The sequence below is a fragment of the Phascolarctos cinereus genome, unplaced genomic scaffold (genome assembly GCF_003287225.1).
Source record: "Phascolarctos cinereus isolate Bilbo 61053 unplaced genomic scaffold, phaCin_HiC Scaffold_4;HRSCAF=312, whole genome shotgun sequence".
NCBI classification, from domain to species: Eukaryota; Metazoa; Chordata; class Mammalia; order Diprotodontia; family Phascolarctidae; genus Phascolarctos; species Phascolarctos cinereus.
Genome location: NW_027555847.1, coordinates 622,778,998 through 622,798,357, shown reverse-complemented (window position 1 = coordinate 622,798,357; position 19,360 = coordinate 622,778,998). Strand labels below are relative to the sequence as shown.

At 40.7% G+C, this 19,360-nt stretch overlaps 1 protein-coding gene across 3 annotated transcripts in view; it reads left to right on the top strand.

Annotated features, from left to right (window-relative positions):
- Positions 1-15,124, top strand: part of FBXO32 (F-box protein 32) — a 57,386-nt gene extending 42,262 nt beyond the window's left edge. For 2 of the 3 annotated variants that reach the window (XM_020964946.2, XM_020964945.2), the window contains exons 5-9: positions 505-598; positions 1,256-1,440; positions 6,418-6,600; positions 7,667-7,810; positions 8,865-15,124. In XM_020964946.2, the coding sequence (XP_020820605.1) occupies positions 505-598; positions 1,256-1,440; positions 6,418-6,600; positions 7,667-7,810; positions 8,865-8,954 (696 nt within the window). In that variant the 3' untranslated portion in view covers positions 8,955-15,124. The remainder of the gene's footprint in view (positions 1-504; positions 599-1,255; positions 1,441-6,417; positions 6,601-7,666; positions 7,811-8,864) is intronic. The other variant, XM_020964947.2, reaches the window with a different exon arrangement.
- The last annotated feature ends 4,236 nt before the right edge of the window (positions 15,125-19,360 follow it).

The window sequence follows — 19,360 nt, the reverse complement described above, 5'->3', positions numbered from 1 at the left end:
TCTCTCCCATCATCTTCCTCTGTTCATACTTTGAACCTTTGAATGTTCATTGCTAGTTTTTTTTATAACATTAGGGCTGGGACAAAGAGAAAAAGGCAAAATTCAAATCTGTTTCTTTAGCTACTTGGGAGGTGATTATGCAGAAGTAAAGCATTAACGGCAGATCCCAGCAAACTTGTTTCTTTTCAAAAGACATGAACTTCATGGGAAGCAACAAAAGAAGGACAAATGGGATGGGGTGGTCCCAACTTAAGCCAAAATTCTTTATATTTTCAAAGAAAAGCATCCGATTCTTCAGCCTGCTTCCTGTGCTATGGATTTTTAATTACTCCCATTTATCTCTTATTTTGAGCATCTGCTTCTCACTGTGGCTGGCCTGGCCTGCCATTTATCTGTTTAGCCGTCATTGTGGGTCTGTACTGTGTCACATGACTCAAAGCACAGATTAGAGGGGGGGAAAAACTTCTGTATTCTAAGCCTGGCAACTTCTATTTTTATCCACAGCTGTTGGAACTGATAGCAAAATCACAGCTCACTTCCCTGAGTGGCATTGCCCAAAAGAACTTCATGAACATTTTGGAAAAAGTTGTGCTGAAAGGTAAACCTATTTTAATACATATATACATACATACATATATATATACATATATATGTATGTATATGTATATACATGTACATATGTACATTTATGCATGTGTTATCTGTATATACACCTGTATGTATGTATGCATGCATGTGTCTATTTTTTAAGGCATAAGGAGGGTACCAATGAAGCATTAAGATCATGTCATTTCTTAAAGGTGGATGATAAAAAATAATACCACACTGAAGAGCTCAAAGCATTGCTATTATATGGAACTTATCAGGACCTAATTCATTGAATTTTCTAATGCCTTTATCATGCTCCATTCCTTAATAAGGAACCATTTCCTTCCCCTTTGAACTCCATGGTCCAATCTGTTCTCATTGCCAGCATATATCACAACCTTAGTTTGTAAATGGCCTCTCCAGCCTTTAACATAAACTCCTTGAGGGCAGGAACTGTTTCCCTTTTTTTTTTTTTTTATATCCCCAGCACTTAAGAAAGTATCTGGCGCATAATGCACTTAAGAAATCCTTTTTGGTTATTAAGTGACTGATTGAAAGCAGAGCTTCCTGGAAAAAAAAACCTCAAGGGTCATACAAAATATAGAAAAGAGGAAGAAGAGGGAGAAAACATTAAATCAATAATTGTTTATTTTTTTTTCCTCCCAAGTCCTTGAAGACCAACAAAATATCAGATTGATAAGAGAGTTGCTGCAGACCCTCTACACATCCTTGTGTACCCTGGTCCAAAGGGTAGGCAAGTCTGTTCTGGTCGGGAACATTAACATGTGGGTGTACCGAATGGAGACCATTCTGCATTGGCAGCAGCGGCTGAACAACATCCAAATCACCAGGGTGAGCAGGAAGGCCAAGGCAGGGAAAGGGCCACTGTAGTTCCTCCGCTCGGGTGTCTGAGCACAGCTGGGGCTGGGGGTGGGGGCCACACTAGGGCTTCAGAAGCCTCTAGTCATGGCAGGATCTCTATTGTTATGACTTGATATGTTAACACGGCCCTCAGCAAGAAAAAAGGAAACAGCCAAAACATTCTCTGATAGTGTAGGCTAGGGAGGGAGAGCCAGGAAAGGGGGGAGTGGATGATCTCAGGGAAAGGGCCAGAAAAGCATGATGAGAAAATTGAAATTTCTCCCAGGTTTGTAATCACTGAAATCCCTGGGAAATGTCTGAGGAGTTCTCTTTTCTCTGACCCTTTTCGAACGAACTTCTTATTCCTAGCTTCAAGATACTGTCAATGCAATAGAGCTGGGATTCTATTGACTTTTTCCTGAAGTAGGATTTGGGGCTGGTACTGACCTGCAAATTACAGTTCTATGTATTCATCATAAAGATAAAAGAACCTTTCAGTACAGGGTTTGGACACAAATGTAGATCAGAGAAGGTACAGGGGAACTCAGTCCACATCTGTAGGCTCATTTTTCTATTTTAAGATAAAACTTTGGGTGTGGAACACTATATATAATATCAAATTATTTGATATTGGTATATTGGTTAGTTTTGCTAAAAACTTCTTTTGCTCTTTTTATTTGTCATAAAACATGGCTCTCTGGTAGGGGGAGGAGGAGAAGATCTATTGAGAAATATATTAAGGAGAAATCTGTTGAGAAGCACATGCAATATAAGAGCTAAATATGTCAATGATTTTTAAAAAATAAATAAATAAAACTCAAGCCTAAGTTGTTACCCACTGCCAATATAGTTAATAGCTAGCAAGTATTGTCAGAAAAACACACGAAAAAGAAATTGGTGGATTCAGTTCGATATAGTGGAGGATCAATCTTGGACTCAGGAAGACCTAGGTTCAAGTCCTGCCTGCCTTTAAATGTGTGTTAGATAAGTCACTTAACCTCTCAATGCCCTGGACCACTCCTTAGGACTATATATTACCACAAGTTGTTGATTTTCATATGTAAAGAATTTCTACCCTAGAGGTCCCTACATAGATGAAAATACAAGTCTGGACACAAAGTATCTCGGCATCTTCCTTGTTTGATTTTTAGCATGTTAATCATTGTAATAAGATTGCTTATAGTGGTTTACTTTGCCAAAGAAAGTAGAGTCTTGTCCGTTTCATATTGGCCAGAAGTGGTGTGAAGAGACTTCCTGTGTATCTACAAATAATTGTTATAGAAATAACAGTTAATCACTGAAGTAGCTGTGCGGAGAATTCAAAATACCATGTGTGTGTTCTTGTTATCTTGTCACAATGTGTCTGAGGCTTAATTTCTGAATCCCTAAAAGGGAAAGAATAATTCTATCACCTACAAAGTCAAGTGGAGAATGGAGAGTATTCGAGTAATTTTTTTTTAAAGCATTTGGCTTAATTATCTGGATATTTTAGGGGAAAGATCTTTGGGGTTTTTATTAGTTTGGTGTAAATTGTCTTTTTGATTTTCCCATTCTTCCCTTCTCATGCAATAAACCTAGCTTTCTTTCCCAGTCCAGTTCAGAATGAGGTAAGGAGTACTTCTCTCTCACCTCAGCATCCTCTGGAACTTGGGGGATATGGGGATGCAAGCTGGGTGGAGTTGTGATGTTGCTTTCAAAGACAGCCTAGGTGCATGCTTGAGGAAGTTAGAATTCTCTGTTGACATTATATGACCTGGAAAGGTTTACAAAAAATTTGTATATATGTGATCTTTTTTGAGCCTTATAACAACCCTGTGAGGTTGTTTGTATTATTATTTCCCTTTTACAGAAGAGAAAACTGAGGCTCAGAGTAGTCAACCCTTTACCTACTAAATGACCTTTGAGGTCCTTTCTAGCTTTAAATGTCTACAATCATCATTAATATTAATAATAGCCCTAATTCATTATCAAGAATAACCAAGGAAAGGTTAATGAACCATGGAAAGAGAACTTGGTTTTGTAGTAAGAGGGCCTCATTTCAAGTCTCAGCTCTGCTGCAAATAACCTGTGTGAGCTTAGGCAAATCCTTAAAACTCCCTGGGTCTCAGTTTCCTCATCTATTGAAAACAAGAGAGTTGGACTGGACGGCCTAGTCTAGATCCCTTTCAGCTCTGGATCTGTGATCCTAACAATAGCATAATTCTATTAAATACCTGAAGGCTTTCGAAGCCCCTTCTTTCCAACAACTCTCTGAGGTAGGGAGTGAAAAATAATCATATCCATTTTACAGCGGAGAAAAATAATACTCGGAGGAATTGAATGACTTGCTGTGTATCATACAACTCATATGTCAGAGTTGGGATTCTAATTCATATCGGTTTTTTACCTCAAGTCCCATCATACTAGGAGCTTTCCACTATATCCATGGTGTCTCTGATTTAGGACCTGAACCCACATGCCTACCCCAGCATCCTTCCCCCTCACCATAATCTCTTGTGTACTTCACCTTACCACTCAGTGGCTCTAAAGGAAATTACTTTGAGAGCAACATCACAGCTCCACCCAGCTTGCATCCCCACAGCCCCCAAGCTCCAGAGGATGCTAAGGAGAGAGGGATATATGCAGACTGGGAAAGGTAGGTTTATCACATGGGTGCCCATGCAAAGTAAGAATGCTTGGCCAGTGTTCTGTTAGCATCCTTGGGTTCCCATCCCTTTTTGAACTCAGCTCTTTCCCAACACACACACACACACACACACACACACAGGAGAGAGAGAGAGAGAGAGAAGAGAGAGAGAGAGAGAGAGAGAGAGAGAGAGTGAGTGATGTATAGTACAGATAAACTTTCAAATCGAATCCCATGGAGCCAGTTTTTATAAGCTGAGATATGCAACATTTAGAAAGGCTAACGAGAAGGCTAGGACAATCAAGAGGGGTTGTTGCTCTTGTTTTCTGGAAGAACGAATCAGAGGCACCTGGGATGTGTGCAGCAAGGCAGGGTTCTGCCCCATACTTCCACATAAGTGCTAAAGGCAGAATTACATTGGGGGGGGGATCCAAGGAGTGGGCCAGCATGGCTTCTAGCCAGGTGCTAGCTTGGAGAAGAAAAAGAACGGCTCTTGTTTCCTTGGTTCATGTTTATATTCAGCAGAAGACGATGAGCATGTGAACTGTTAATAAGGAGGCAGGGCTCTTCTGGGGGTCGAGGCAAAGATCTGGTTAAAAGGTCAGGTTTGAAAAGCTGAGAGTACTCACTCTGACTGCCTGCTGTGCTCCCCTCCTACCAGAAGCGAATGTCATAATTGGCCGGTGGGTTTTATCCAAAAAAAAGTAGATACTTTGAAGCTCACTTGGAAGTTGAAAAAAAAAAATCCCTGGGCAGTTTTATGAGCTCATTCGATCCATTGTAGATAATAAATGACAAATGGGCTTAGGGCCTTCTGCAGGCCTGCAAAGCCCTCACTGTGGTAAACAGCTAAAAGTTCTCTTCCACAGACCAAGGGGAAACAGATCAGCCAGTCAGTCAATCTACCAACACTGGTTAATGCCTTCAGCATGCAGGGCACCAGGCAGGGCGAGGAGACCCAAAGCTTAGAGATAACATGGTCTCAAAGTAATGGAAAAAGCATTTGAGTTGAGTTAGGAAACTGAGGTGCCATGGAAGGAGCTCTGGTATGAAGTCTCAGAACCTGATTCAAGCCCTTGTTCTTCTAGTTAATTACTGTGTGCCCTTGGGCAAGTCACATCATCATATCATCACCACCACCACCACCATCATCATCACCACCATCATCAAGCTAGCATTTATTCAGATTTGCAACTTCTTATCCCATTTGATCCTTTACTGTTGTAAGTACTGTTGTACTGGGAGATAGACGATATTATTATCCCCATTTCAGAGATAAAGAAACTGAAATAAGTGAAGTGACTTGCCTAGGGTCACACAGCCAACAGGTGTCTTGAGATAGGATTTGAACTGTAGTCTTCCTGATTCCCAGGCTATCACTCTATCCATTGTGCCACTTAACTGGCCTAGTTCTATAGGGAAAGAGGGAGAAATCTAGCTGGAAATTCACTCATGCATTCATTTTTATCCAGACTTGTAATTTCACTGATATGGGGGAGATCCCTAGTGCTCCTCTCCCCTCCCCAGCCTTCTCCCCACTGCTGACCTTATATTCTCAGAAAATTGCCCACAGTACTGAGAAATTAATGAAGTGATTTACTCAGGTTCCTACAGCAACGAGATGTGTGGGAGGCAGTGGGGGGGGGTGTATTTAAACCCATGTAGTCCTGATTCAGAGGCCTGTTCTTTATCTAGCACACCATACTGCCTCCTATGTATTCACATATTGCTTTTGAAAAGCCCTGTAAGATAAGGTAGAACACATCTTATTTCTGTTTTGCAGATGAGAAAAAAAACTATATCTCAGCACTTGCCCAAGGTCACACAATTTGTGAATAGTAGGGCAGGGGGTTGCACCCAGGTCACCTGATTCCCAAGTCCAAAGGGCTAACCACAATACCACATAGATCGTGACAGATTTTTTCAGTTCTGTCCACTCTTAGGCACTAGACACCATTATGGATGGAGGGACTCTAAAAATTGTATGGAATACACCAAACCAAGGTAGCCCTTTTAAGCTGTTCTGAGACACCCTGTCTTTATCCCCAGTGTGTGCTTTCTGAAATATGCAACACATTTCAAGAACATAAAAGGCAAGTTTTGTCAAACTGAGGAAACATCATAGACGCTAATCATTTCACGGTGGTCTGCACTCTTCTCACTTGGCCTCCACAGCGGGAGCCAACTTAAGTGTTTAGAATGAAGAGAATTTTTGATTCCCTCTCTGTAGAATAAACCAGCTCGAGAGTGGAGGGTGGTTGGTGGTCAAGCGATGCCTTTTACCTCTTGGTCGGTTGGTTTTCCCTTCCTTCTCCATGTAACCGCATCTTCCTTGGTTCCAGCCTGCTTTCAAAGGCCTCACCTTCACAGACCTGCCTTTGTGTTTACAACTGAACATCATGCAAAGGCTGACGGATGGAAGGGACCTTGTCAGCTTGGGCCAGGTGGCCCCAGATCTGCACCTGCTCAGTGAAGACCGGTTGCTATGGAAGAAACTCTGCCAATATCATTTCACAGAGAGACAGGTAACTGAGCAACAGTTTTCTTTTCCTTCATCTTCATGCCCCTACTTCCACCTCTCCATTCCTAATATCTCTCCCCTCTAGAATTCCATAAGTTTATTCTCTAAGTACACACGCATAATAGTTGGTTCCCCATCCCATTCTGACTCTCAAATCATAGAATTATAAAATCATAGAATCTCAGAGTTGGAAGAGATTTTCAAGGCTAACTAGTCCAACCTGTACTTGAACAGAGGGTCCCCCCTACACCATCTTGAAGAGTGGTCACCAAGCAGCCATAGGAACACCTTCACTTGAATAGCTCCAGTGATGGAGAGCTCACTACCACCAAAGGCAACCTATTCCACGTATGGAAAACTCTATGTATTAAAGAACTTGTTCCTTTCACTGAGTTGAAATTTGCCTGTCTAGTACTTCTACCCATTGTTCTCAGTTCTGCTTTCTGGAACCAAAGAAAACAAATTTTCTCCACCTTCCAAATGACAACCCTTCAAATGTAGTTCTCATCCCCATCCACCTACCACTACCAGCAAGCACCGCTGCTATTTTTCTTGAGGCTGACCATCACCAATTAGGTTTAGGGCCTGCCTCTGATACTTAAAGTATGTGTGACCTTGGGCAAGCCACTTCTCCAAACCTCAGTTTCCTCATCTGTAAAAAGGCAGTAATAAGACCTATAGCACTAACTTCATGGAACTGTTGTAAGGATCAAATCAGCAAAGTATGTAAAGCCATTTTCAAACTTCAAAGCACTAGAGGAATGCCGAATATCATTATTATTACTCTTACATAGCATGATTTCTGGTCCCCCACCCTGTCCCACTTGCTTTCCCTGCCCAGTCTGGAGTTTGCTTTTCAGTACCTTCCTTACTCTAAGTCAGCTAAACTCAACGTAGTCCTCTAGGTGTAGCCCTGAAGAAGGAAGTTTTCTGGTTTTGAATTGTCTTCTGTGGGCGAATTGGGTGACAAGGAGGGGGTGCGATAGAAAAGTTGGAGAAAGAGTTTTCAGATTCCCTCAGACCATAATCCCAGGCTTGTACTTACTCTGCTGTCACTACCTTAATTTTAGATTCGCAAGCGATTAATTTTATCTGATAAAGGACAACTGGATTGGAAGAAGATGTATTTTAAGCTTATCAGATGTTACCCAAGGAAAGAGCAATATGGAGACACACTGCAGCTCTGCAAACATTGTCACATCCTTTCTTGGAAGGTGAGTTGAAAAAATGACCCTGACAGAGGCCTAGGAAGACTCTGTCCTCTCATAGAGACTGTGCAAATATTTTCAGTCACATCCTTAATATAAAACTAAGGCTTTTTTACTTCTGCAATGGCCTGAAATGTAACGGTGAGGGAATGAAATCATAGGTGGGTGCTTTATTAAGACAAATAAAGAATTCCCTGAAGCAGTCACATATATTTGAATTTGTACTATTTTAAGTTATGATTATGTAAAATTTGATCATTGGTTTGAACCCAGTGGAAATAAGCAGTTGAATTCAAATAATGTAGCCCCTTCAAGGGATTTCTTATTCACACTAATCTGGGACTGGCTGCATTTGGTCCCTATGAGGAAAAATTCCTAAGTCCCTAGGAATGCCCCATAGAGCTCCTTCCCTATTGTGTGTTAATGAAGGAGACCTTCTTTCCCTGAGTGAGTGAGATTTATGCTTCCTAATATACACATATACTTTTCTTTTTTCTTTCTCTTTTTCTCTATTCCTTTCTTTCTTTTCCTTCCTTCCTTTTCTTTCTCCCCTTCTCTTTTTGTTCCTTATTTTTTCCTTCCTTTCTCCTTCCTTTCTTCCTTTTTTCTTTTTTTTTTTTTGGTCTAAACCTGTGGTTTCATCAACATAGAAAGGTCCCAGGTATGGAAACTCCCTCCACCAATGCAGTTGTACAATTCCTCTGTCACATGGGCCTGAAAAAACAAGAGTTGGTGTCTAGATAGCCCCAGGCATCTAAGACTCTAGCTTAGAGTAAGAGACTTGTCTCAGGCACTGAAAGTTTAAGTGAATTGCCTATGACCACAGACCTTGGATTTATCCAAGATAAGACTAGGTCTTCTGGTTCTATAAGGCTGACACTCTATTAACTGGGCTTGCTGTTTCCTTTGTGGTTCCTTGCTTTTCCAGGCCCATGTGGCACTCTCCCATGGCATTCTCTAGAGAGGGTTATCGTTCCTACATTAGCCAGTGCTTTGCAGTGCTGAGAACAGAAGAGATAACTCTGGGAACCTAAGCTCAACTTCTATGTTCTTTTTGCAGGGAACCGATCATCCATGTACAGCCAATAATCCAGAGAGTTGCTCTGTCTCTCTGTCGCCCCAGGACTTTATCAACTTGTTCAAGTTCTGAGCCCTCACATGGGACAGCCCTTGAGAACGTCCAGTTTTCATGGGATGCTTTGGAATACCCAATATGGACACTTCCATTGTAAATAGTGTACACTTTCATGTTGTTTTGAAATTCCTGAGTTGAGTAAATGACAGGACCCTGGAGGAGAAAGATGAAATTGCTGACTGGCTATTTAGGAACATGGACTTTCTTAATAGAACTAGTGTGGAAAAACAGTCAGACTGTAAATAAACTTTTTTAAAAAATGATTAGCCAGCAAGGCTATAGCAGCACCAATGCTATATTTCAGAAGTTACATTGAATTTGCCTTACGCACTCTGACACCCCTATTTGATTTCCAAAGATTGGGAAAGCAGCAAAGTTGAATTCACAATAGAACAACCTTGACCTGTTTGCAAGATGGAAATTTGGGAAGAAACAGCATATCCAGATGAAAAAGACAATGTTTTGGTTTTCTAGTTCGGTTTGTAGTTCTTTGTTGTTGTTGTTATTAACTGTCATTGTCTTAAAGCAATGGAAAAAAACCATGTGACAGATCTGAACATTTCTTAAGCCTATATTGTATAAAGGGCCATATCCTGCAACGTGAAATACACCACACCATTTTCTACCTCTGACATTATAAAATGCTTTTTTTCAGCACACACATACACAGCACGTTCTCTAGTGCACATTGTAAATTTTCATGTCTATTTTTAATCACTGTAAAAGTGACTTAAAGGAGAAAATATCGACCACAAAGTTTTTCTTATTTTGAGCTTACTTGATCAGAGGAGTAGGGTAGTCTTTGGAGTTGCCTCTTAAATGGGAAGTCTGAAATACTAGGTTCAAAATGCTTTTTTTTTTCCATGCCACTCACTGTGGAGAGAACAGCAGGACAGAAATCCACTTCTGCAGCTCAGCTATAAAAACTGGAGAACTACTGATGAAGAAACTGAGGCTGAAAGAAGTTAAGAGGGTCCAGTAATAACCTATGTCCAGAAAAAAACTTATTCCTGTTTGTTTTCAGGGTATTTCTTACACTTCTTCCATCCCAGGTACCTTCATAAAACAGCATAGTTCAGTTGATAAGCTGAATCCTGAAAGGGTTATGTGTTCCTATGGCCTTACCAAGCAAGTCCCAAATATCTGTGGGCTGATTCAGATGTATTACCAGTTCCCTTGCCCTTGGAAATATATTGGTCATTAAATCAAGCTTCTCCTCTATTTGTCCAACACTAATTTTTTGTCAACCCTAATCATTTCTAAGGCAGATTTGATAGAAGTCCATAACTTCTCCAATCAGTAAACATTTAAGTGCCCACTAGGTACCAGGCACTATACTAAGTGCTGGGGCTACAAAAAAAAAAAAAAGGCAAAAGACAGACCCTGCTCTCAAGGAGCTCACGATCTAATGTGAAAGACAACAGGCAAGCAACTATGTACAAACAATATATATTAGTTGGATAAGTTGGAGATAACAGAGGGAAGGCACTGACATTGAGGGGAGTCATTAGAAAAAGTTGGGAAAGGGTGGAGAAAAATACTGTACGTCCTCATACCAAACCCAGAGTTCATGTTGAATGTTTCTCAGTTCTGGGACTGGTATATATACGCAAGGGGATTTTTGAAAGGCAAGTATAGGTGGGCATACAGTGAAGAATAAGGAATCTCAGGACTTCATGAGTTAATTTTTGGACTTTTTGGTGTATGTATGTGTGTGTTTTTACTTTTTATGAGATCTTGCTTTTCGACAGCAACTCGGTACTTTTGCCATTTGCCATTACATTTGCATTTTTGCAAACGCAAACACCATCTTGTGTAGCTTTGGCAAAAAAAAAAAAATGAAGAATAGAAATAGTTTGGATTTGGCATTTGTGTTACTGGACAATTTGTCCTTTGAAGGTAGAATGCTAGTTGTAGTCTAAGATAACTAGAAAGGTATGGTAATGAGGTGTGTAGCAAAAGGGTAATCTCTTTACCCTTTCTCCTTAGTCATACACAAGCCAAGCACCGTTGTGTTGTAAAATGGTGCATGTGTATTTCCATCTACCATTTGAAATATTCACACCTAGACTCTTATAATTCAATGCTGCCTTTAGCTTTCTCAGTTTCCCTGAAGAAGATGGTCTGTTGCAGTGTGTTTCACAAATTGGATGTGTATTTTTAGGTTAAGGGTATATCCTTTCCTTTACTTCTTTCCCCGTCTGTATAGTCTTTACCGTCACATCTATAAAATGGATGAAATCCCCAAGTACCCTGTTAATTTGCAAACAGCAAAAATACTCTGATGCATTGCTCCTATCAGCAATTATGTATCTCATAAAATCACAGAATTGAGATCAAGGAGGGACTTTATTGATCATTAAGCTCAACTTGCTTATTTTACAGAAGAGGAAACAGGCCCAGAGAAAAGAAGTGGCCTGCCCAAGGTCACCCAGGTAGTTAGTGACAGAGCTGAGATTTTAACCCAGGTCTTCTAATTCCAAATCCAGTGCTCATTTCACCAGTGCATGCTGTCTTTAAAACTGACTCACCTCAAGAATGGTAGTATTGGCAAACTTATATGGCAGACTTTAAAGTGATTGGAAAGTTAGATGTACGTTTAAACTCACCAAGAAATCTCAGAATTGAATCTGAGATATTTGCCAAATTTTGGTTAAGGGTCCCATTCTCTGGCTCATTTGGTCATCCTAGAAAAAAGCATGCAGGAGTGGGAAGTGCAGGAGCCAGGGGTTGAATTGTAAAAGCTAAAACAGAGAAGAAACGAGGCAATATTCTAATGGGAAAGGAGCAGGCAAAGGAATGGTAGTTTGTTGGTGAGGGGAAAGTAGGAACTAAAGGGCATTTTAAAAATCCTGTACTAGGTGTCAGACATCAGGGAAGGAGAAGCATGAGTGAAAGAATTCAAAGTGTCACAAATTTAGCTTAATCAAAAATGCGTTAAGTACCCCATGCCTGCTGGCCTGAGCACCACACAAAAAATAAATTGGACACAATCCATATTCTCCAGGAGTACAGAGATGGATTTCAGCTCCCTTTGAGGAAGAACTTCCTAACAATTGGGGCAATCAGTGGAATAGACTGCCTCCTGAGGTCATGAACCCCTGTCTCTATAGGGATTCACTCAGAGGCCAATGGCTCCTCATCAGAGATGTCATAGGAAATTAATGCTTCAGGTAAACATTAAACTAAGACTTCCAGTGTCCCATCCTGCTCTGATATTCTGTGATTCCGTGAGTTTACAGTATTTAAAAAAATGTTTTTTTTCATTTTTACAAATGCATCCTTTGATGCAGCTTTGGCCAAAAAAAAAAAAAAAAGGCTGGAGACCTGCCAGCCTAACAGCTAGAAGTTTTCTATCAAAATGTGGAGTAAAGGAGGGAACAGTACACACCTCTGCCTCAGCTCCAGTCCTCTTCCCCACCCTGACACCTGCAGGAAACTGAACTTAATAGAGCCCTATACTCAACACAGACTGACTATCAGGGAAAATGTGGCCATGTCCTAGACACCATAAGCCTATTAACAAATCTAACACAGTGTGGTCAAATCCAAAGGTGTAAGCAATAATAAATAATACCTACCTCACACAAGGGCATTGTGAGGAAAGGACTTTGTGAGCCTTAAAACAAAGTAAATGCAAGTTGTTAGTGGCAAATAAGTTTACAAGGTCATTTCTTCAAAACAGCTCTATGAGGAAGGTACTCCAAGAGTTCTTGTCTTCATTTTGCAGATGGAAAAACTGCAGTTCAGAAATGAAATGATTTGGCCAGAGCCCTCCTCTCTACCCAGAGGAGGAGCTGGGACTCCTAGGTCTATTGCTCCCTCTCTATTAGCTGGGCTGCTGCATAGATGAATGCCTACCCTTGAGGATGCTGGCATCTTATCTTTGGGAGATCTGCCCAGTGAGATATACTGTAGCATGGGAGGAGATTTTAAAATGAGCTAGACTGAGTCCAGACTTACTTTTTTATAGGATGGTTTCACAGCACCATTCTGGCTTTAGTTAGATGTGGCATTCCATAAGAACATCCCTGTACCCTATTTACATGGTAGGAAGAACTGAGCAGAGACCCAAGAAGCACGAGGTAGTAATCTTTCACCCAACACAAGAAGCCTCCACCAGGCTTCCTTGCATTGGTTGTTAATATGATTCCATTTGCATGATGGGGATTTGTTTTCTATTGAAGTGGCTTGGCATGTGAAGCTGATCTTTTCAATAGATTTAGTTTACTGAGTAAGACCATCCTAAAACAAGGATGGTTTTGTTGTTTGTTTGTTTGTTTTTGCTTGTGCTCATGAAGTAACCCAGTGATTATTGTGTCATCATTACAATTCTCAACTCTGTAGATCTGGGGGTATTTCACACAGAGAGTTTGCAAGTTCTCTGTGTGTTAAATGTATTTGTTTGTTTTTAACATGGGTGATCTTAGTGTTTAATTTGTCAAGGAAAGAGGGAATGACGATTTGCAATGATATAAATCATTCATTTCAAGGTAGATTTTGTTCAATAACATATAATTTTTAGTGGTTTCAGTATAACTATGTTTATTATAAAATGTGTACCAGAATTTATATTTTTCTGCCAGGCTTTAAGGAGATGACGTCTTTGCTTTGTGCAAATGACCTTTTTTATGTGTGATATATTTTTTTAATGCATCACATCATTGCCGTGTATCCCGTCTTCTGCTGTTGATTTCTCTTTTGGAGGATCTGCAGCAGGGAACAAATCCCCCAACTCTAGCTTGTTGCCCTGAGAGACTGTCTGTCTTTAGATACTCCAGATACTCAGAATGCATGAGTTTGCTTACCTTTGAATTCCATTGTCTTTTTTTTTTTTAGGCAATTGGGGTTAAGTGACTTATGCAAGGTCACACAGCTAGTAAGTGTCAAGTGATTGGTTTGAGGCTGGATTTGAACTCAGGTCCTCCTGACTTCAGGGCTGGTGCTCTATCCACTGCTCCATCTAGCTGCCCCCCTGAATTCCATTGTCTTTAACAAAAATTATCAGAAACACGTTGGTAAACTTTCCACAGCCTATGTTTTATTTTCTGAACTAAACGTGCATTTTAAAGGAAAGGGAAAGAGAAACTAGTAACTTCCAGCTTATTTCTTGCAACAGACACTTCCCAATATTTGTCACACTTTCTTAATAAGGAGACTAAGTAGATCTTCAGCTACAACCTCCTAGATGCTTTTATGTTTTGAATATGTCATCCTACCCATACCCTCAACACAATTTGCTGTAATATAAAGTAATGCTTATTTTCCCCTTAATTCTTCCAGTTAATTTGCAAAGCCTGTGTTCTGAGGCAGGCCAACTTCCCAAGGCTATGATTCCCAAGTGTATTTTTCTTCCCAAACTAACTGTGGCTCGATTTATCAGTCCTTCCTTTCCTTCCAAATAGCTACCAGCTCTAAGATCCTGGGAACTTCACCCTCATTTTAAGCCTGATCTTGGCTACCAGCCATATAATCTTTTTCATTACAGAGAATGAACTTCTAGGAGCTTACTTGTCCTCCCATCTCAGGCAGCAAGGTGACCATCTTGGAAGTAGCCTAGGTACCCTGAAAGTGTTAACTCACTTTGAAACCAGGAGTGAAGAATGGTTGTGGAAAGCTTTCAAAATCCAGTTTACACCTGAGACTGCCAATTGAAGGATGTTTTGCCTTTTCTGGGCGTTTGATCCTTAGACTTCCTTGGAATTCTGTCTCCCACCACAAAGTCTGGAGTGGCTTAGATGAGATCATGGCCCTTTTTGTTCCCATTCCTACTGTGTGGCATGTAAGTCTTCTAAAGGGAGGACTCCAACCATTCCTCTAAACTTGGGAATCCTTGGACAGATAGCATTATTTTCCCCCAGAGTGCCAACCAGCCTCCTTGAAAGGTAATGTTTCTTGCAGCACACATTCTAGCATAGACAGCTTTTCTCCGATGCAAAGACAATGTAGAATGAAAAAACTTCTAGAGGAGTTGAAAATTATAAATAGAAGTGTGAGGTTAGCCCAACCACATACTATGCCTCCTTCTTAATACTATTGTGTGAGCTGAGTCCTTCTGTGTAAGTTATTTGCACACCTTCCTTGCATGTAGAACTGATTTTTATAGCTGTTTGGTACAAACGGTGGCATATTTTTGTAAAAAATATTTTGACACTGAGCTATAATAAATGTTGTTTCAACAACAACCTTGGTGTCTTCTTTGTGAACTTCAAGTCGGGTTTTACAAATGCCTGGTTGGGGGTGTGGTCTTTCTTCGGTTTTGCTTCGGGCTGTGCTCTAGTTGGTCATGAAGGTTTCTGTTTCTTCTTCCATGAACATGTCACCATTATTTTATTATTCATATGTAAATGAATGGTCAGAGGAGGGAGTTTACAGTTGTGCACACATCTAGACCAAGAAATATTGTCCTTAATTGGGGCACATCTCTGTGGTCTAGGTTTGCCTAAGCCACCTCGGTCTAGAAGGCAGCAGCTTACATGGGGGGATGGCAAGAAAGCTGGACTCTGGTGAGAACACTGGCTCTGCTGCTACTGTGTGAGGCTGGGCAAGTTACTCCAGACATCAGAATCTCAGCTTCATGGATGCATATGCAGAGTACTGTTGGCTAAGAGCCAGAAGGGACTTGAGAATTTGTCCAGCCCCACCCTCCCATTTTGTAGATGAAGCAGAAAGGAAGTGACACCTGTGGTCACACAACCGGTGTTTGAATCCAGGTCCTCTGACTCCAGATCTGGCACTTTTTAACATGTCAGTTTTATCAGATGTTCTTCAAGGACCCTTCCAGCTCTAAATTTTGTGATTCTCTTTCAATCTATGACCGAGAACATAAAGGGACCTTTTTTCTTGTTGTACAGTCATTTTCAGTTGTATCTGACTCTTTGTGACCCCATTTGGGGTTTTCTTGGCAGAGATACTAGAGTGGTTTGCCATTTCCTCCTCCAGCTCATTTTACAAATGAGGAAACAGGCAAACAGTAAAGTGACTTGACCAGGGTCATACAGCTAGTAAGTGTCTGAGGCTTGATTTGAACTCAGGTCTTACTGACTCCAAGCCTGGCACTCTATCCACTGTATGTCAAACTCAAATAGAAATGGATCCCTTGCAGGTCCTACAGATTGACTCAGAAAATCACAAATTAACATTATCTGCATTGATATATATAATATACATGCATACATACATATATACATATGTATGTATATGAATATACACATACATATAAAATTTCATTAAACATTTCCTTGTTACATTTTAACCTGGTTGGGCCCACCCAATGGGCTGTATGTTTGACACCTTTAGAGACCCAGAGACAAAGTTACAAGTTCCTGAGATCCACCCAGATAGTGAGCAATAGAATCAGAATTTGAATCTTAGTCCTTTAGATCCTAAATTCAGCATTGTTTCCACTTGGTTTTGCAAAGGTGAACCATGCTGCCTCTCCCAAACCCACATGAAAGGCTCTTGGGGAAAAGGGAATGAAAAGAATATCATGGGAGTCAGAAGATCTAGGTTCAAGTCTCACCTCTGATGGTGACTCCCTGTGTGAGCGAGGGCCTCAATTTTCTCATACGTAAAATGGGAGGGATAGACCAGATGGACTCTCAGGCTCCTTCCTGAGTTCTAAACCTATGATCCTAAGAGGCTAAGACAGGACCAAGGAGAAAAAGGGCTCTTGCCAGTCTTAATGAGCACCATTTCTCCCTCACTGGGGCTTTATACCTCACCGCGAGAATAGACTTACACATCTGGATTTGGAAGGGGCCTTAGAAGTTTTTAGAGCCAACCCTGTGATTTGAGGATAAGGAAACTCAACCACAGAGAAATGAATTGACTTGCCTGTGGTCACACAAGCAGTAAGAAGCAAAACCAGGATTCCGTCCCTGCTCCTGTGACTCCACGTTCAAGGCTCTTTCCACTACATAAGGCCAAATTAAGCTATACCACCTGTGGGTGGTATAATTTGAAGAGTGTACAAAAGTCTCTCTCTTTCTGTCTCTCTATTTATCTCTCTCTCTCTCTCTCTCTCTCTCTCTCTCTCTCTCTCTCTCTCTCTCTCTCTCTCTCTCAGATATTTTGCTATAAGAAGTTATATCCCTGAAAACCCAGTTTGACATTTGAAATGGGACAAAAATTCAGAACCAGCCCGATCGTGAAATCTTTATGGTTTAATTTAGCTACACATGTCTAGAATTAAGAGAAGCTTGGAGGGGTATCAGAGAATTCCCATGGGTCTAATCCTCTTTCTACAAGCAACTAAGACCATGAGGAATTATAATTTGCCCAAGAAAGAGCAAGGTATTTCCTATCAAATGTCTATTTGGCAAGTATCACCTCTCCTGGATAATCAGGGAAGTAAAGTCAGAACAAGAGAATGGGGAGAGCACTGGGAAGCGGGTAGATGCACTAGGAGACTGGCAACCCCAAACTACATGCTAGTATGGAAATTACCCCATGTCAAGAAACAGCTTTAAAATGAAGGGAGACAGATGAAATGATCTCTAAGATCCCTTCCAACTCTATGTTCTATGCTCCTATGAGTTCATAAAATTAAAATATATTAATAATGTTATAAAATATTCAATCAACTGTTGATCAAATATATTAATAATATATCAAATATATTAATAATATATTCAATCAAATATAGTAATAATAATAAAATTCAATTCAATCAAGTATATCATTAATAATAACAATAATAACAGCAGCTAGGTGGCACAGTGGATAGGGCAATGGACCTGGAATCATAAAGAGCTGAGTTCAAATCCAGCCTCAGACACTTACTAGCTGTATGACACAGGACAAATCACTTAACTTCTCTTTGCCTCAATTTCCTTATCGTAAAATAGGGATAATGATACCTCCAAGGATTGTTGTAAGGATCAAATGAGATAACATTGGTAAAGCATTTCATACAGTGCCTAGCACATAGATGCTTAATAAACGTTTGTTTCCTTCCTTCATAATAGTTAGCATTTATAGAGTGCTTTAAGATTTGCTATGCACTTTAGGCACCGGCAATACAAGACAATAAAAAATATCCCAACCCTCAACCTTAGAGTTCACATTCTAATCAAGGAGACAACAGGCACATATATAGGTGTATACAAAACATGTACAAAGTAGATCTAAGGTAACCTTGTTGGAAGAAGGCAGGAGCAGCTGGAGGGAGAGAGCAAGGAAGAAGAAAGGTCACCTGCTGAAGGTAGAACTTGATCAGGGTTTTAAGGGGATTCCAAGAGGTGGAAGTGAGAAGGATGGCCATTCTAGACATGGACAGAGGAAAAGGAGCATCACCTCTGAGGCTGGAAAAGCAGGACAGTTCTGGTTTATGAAAAGCTCTAAATGCCAAACAAGGGTTTATTTTTGATCCAAGAGATCACATGGAGTTACTGGAATTTACTGAGTAGGGGGAAATTGACATAGAATCACTGAATTTGAGAGTTGGAAGGCACCTCAGTAAGACATCTAGTCCAACTCTTACATGAAAGAAATCTCCAAGGAGGGGGAACCTGCCATCTCTCCAGGATGACCTTTCCACTTTTGAGCAGCTCTAATTGTTAGAAAATGTTTCCTGACATCAAGCCTAAATTTGGCTTTTGGTGATTCAGTGGCTCCTGTTTCCACCCTCTGGTGCCAAACAGAACAAGTTTAGCTCATCCTCCCTATGACAGCCCTTCAAATACTTGTGTCTCCTAAGTTCCTTCATGAATGTCAGATTTGGGTTTTAGGAAAATTACATGGATGGCTATTAATTAGAAGACTATTGAAATAGTCCAGGAAAGAAGGGATGAGATCCTGCCCAGGGTAGTGGCAGTGTCAGAGGAGAGAAGAGGGTGAATATGAGAGATGTTGAGAAGATACAAATGACAGGACTTGGCAGGCAATTGGGTATGAAGGGTAAGAGGGAGTCAGCAGTCAACAATGACACCTAGGTTGTAAGCCTGAAGGACTGGGAGGATGGTAGTGCCCTCCACAATGACAGCAAAATTTGGAAGAGGGGAGGGTTTGGGGGGGAAAGATACAGTTTTGGGCATGGTGACTTTAAGATGTCTATCAGACATGCAGTTCAACATATCCAATAGGCAATTGAAGATGGGAGTCTGGAGGTTGGCAGAGAGGTTAGAGATGGACAAATAAATCTGAGAATCAACTGCATGGAGATCATAGTTGAATCCAAGGCAACTGATGAGATCACTAAGTGAAATAATATAGGGAAGAAAGGGAAGAGGGCCCAGAACAGACAATTGGGGAACACCAATAGTCACAATGGGTATAACCTAGATGAAGACACAGCAAAGAAAACTGAGGAGGAAAAGTCAGACCGGTAGGAGGAGAATTTTCAGTGTCATGAAAACAGAGAGATAAAAAAGGAGAAAAGGGTGATCAACAGTGTCAAAGGCCACAAAGAGGTCAAGAAG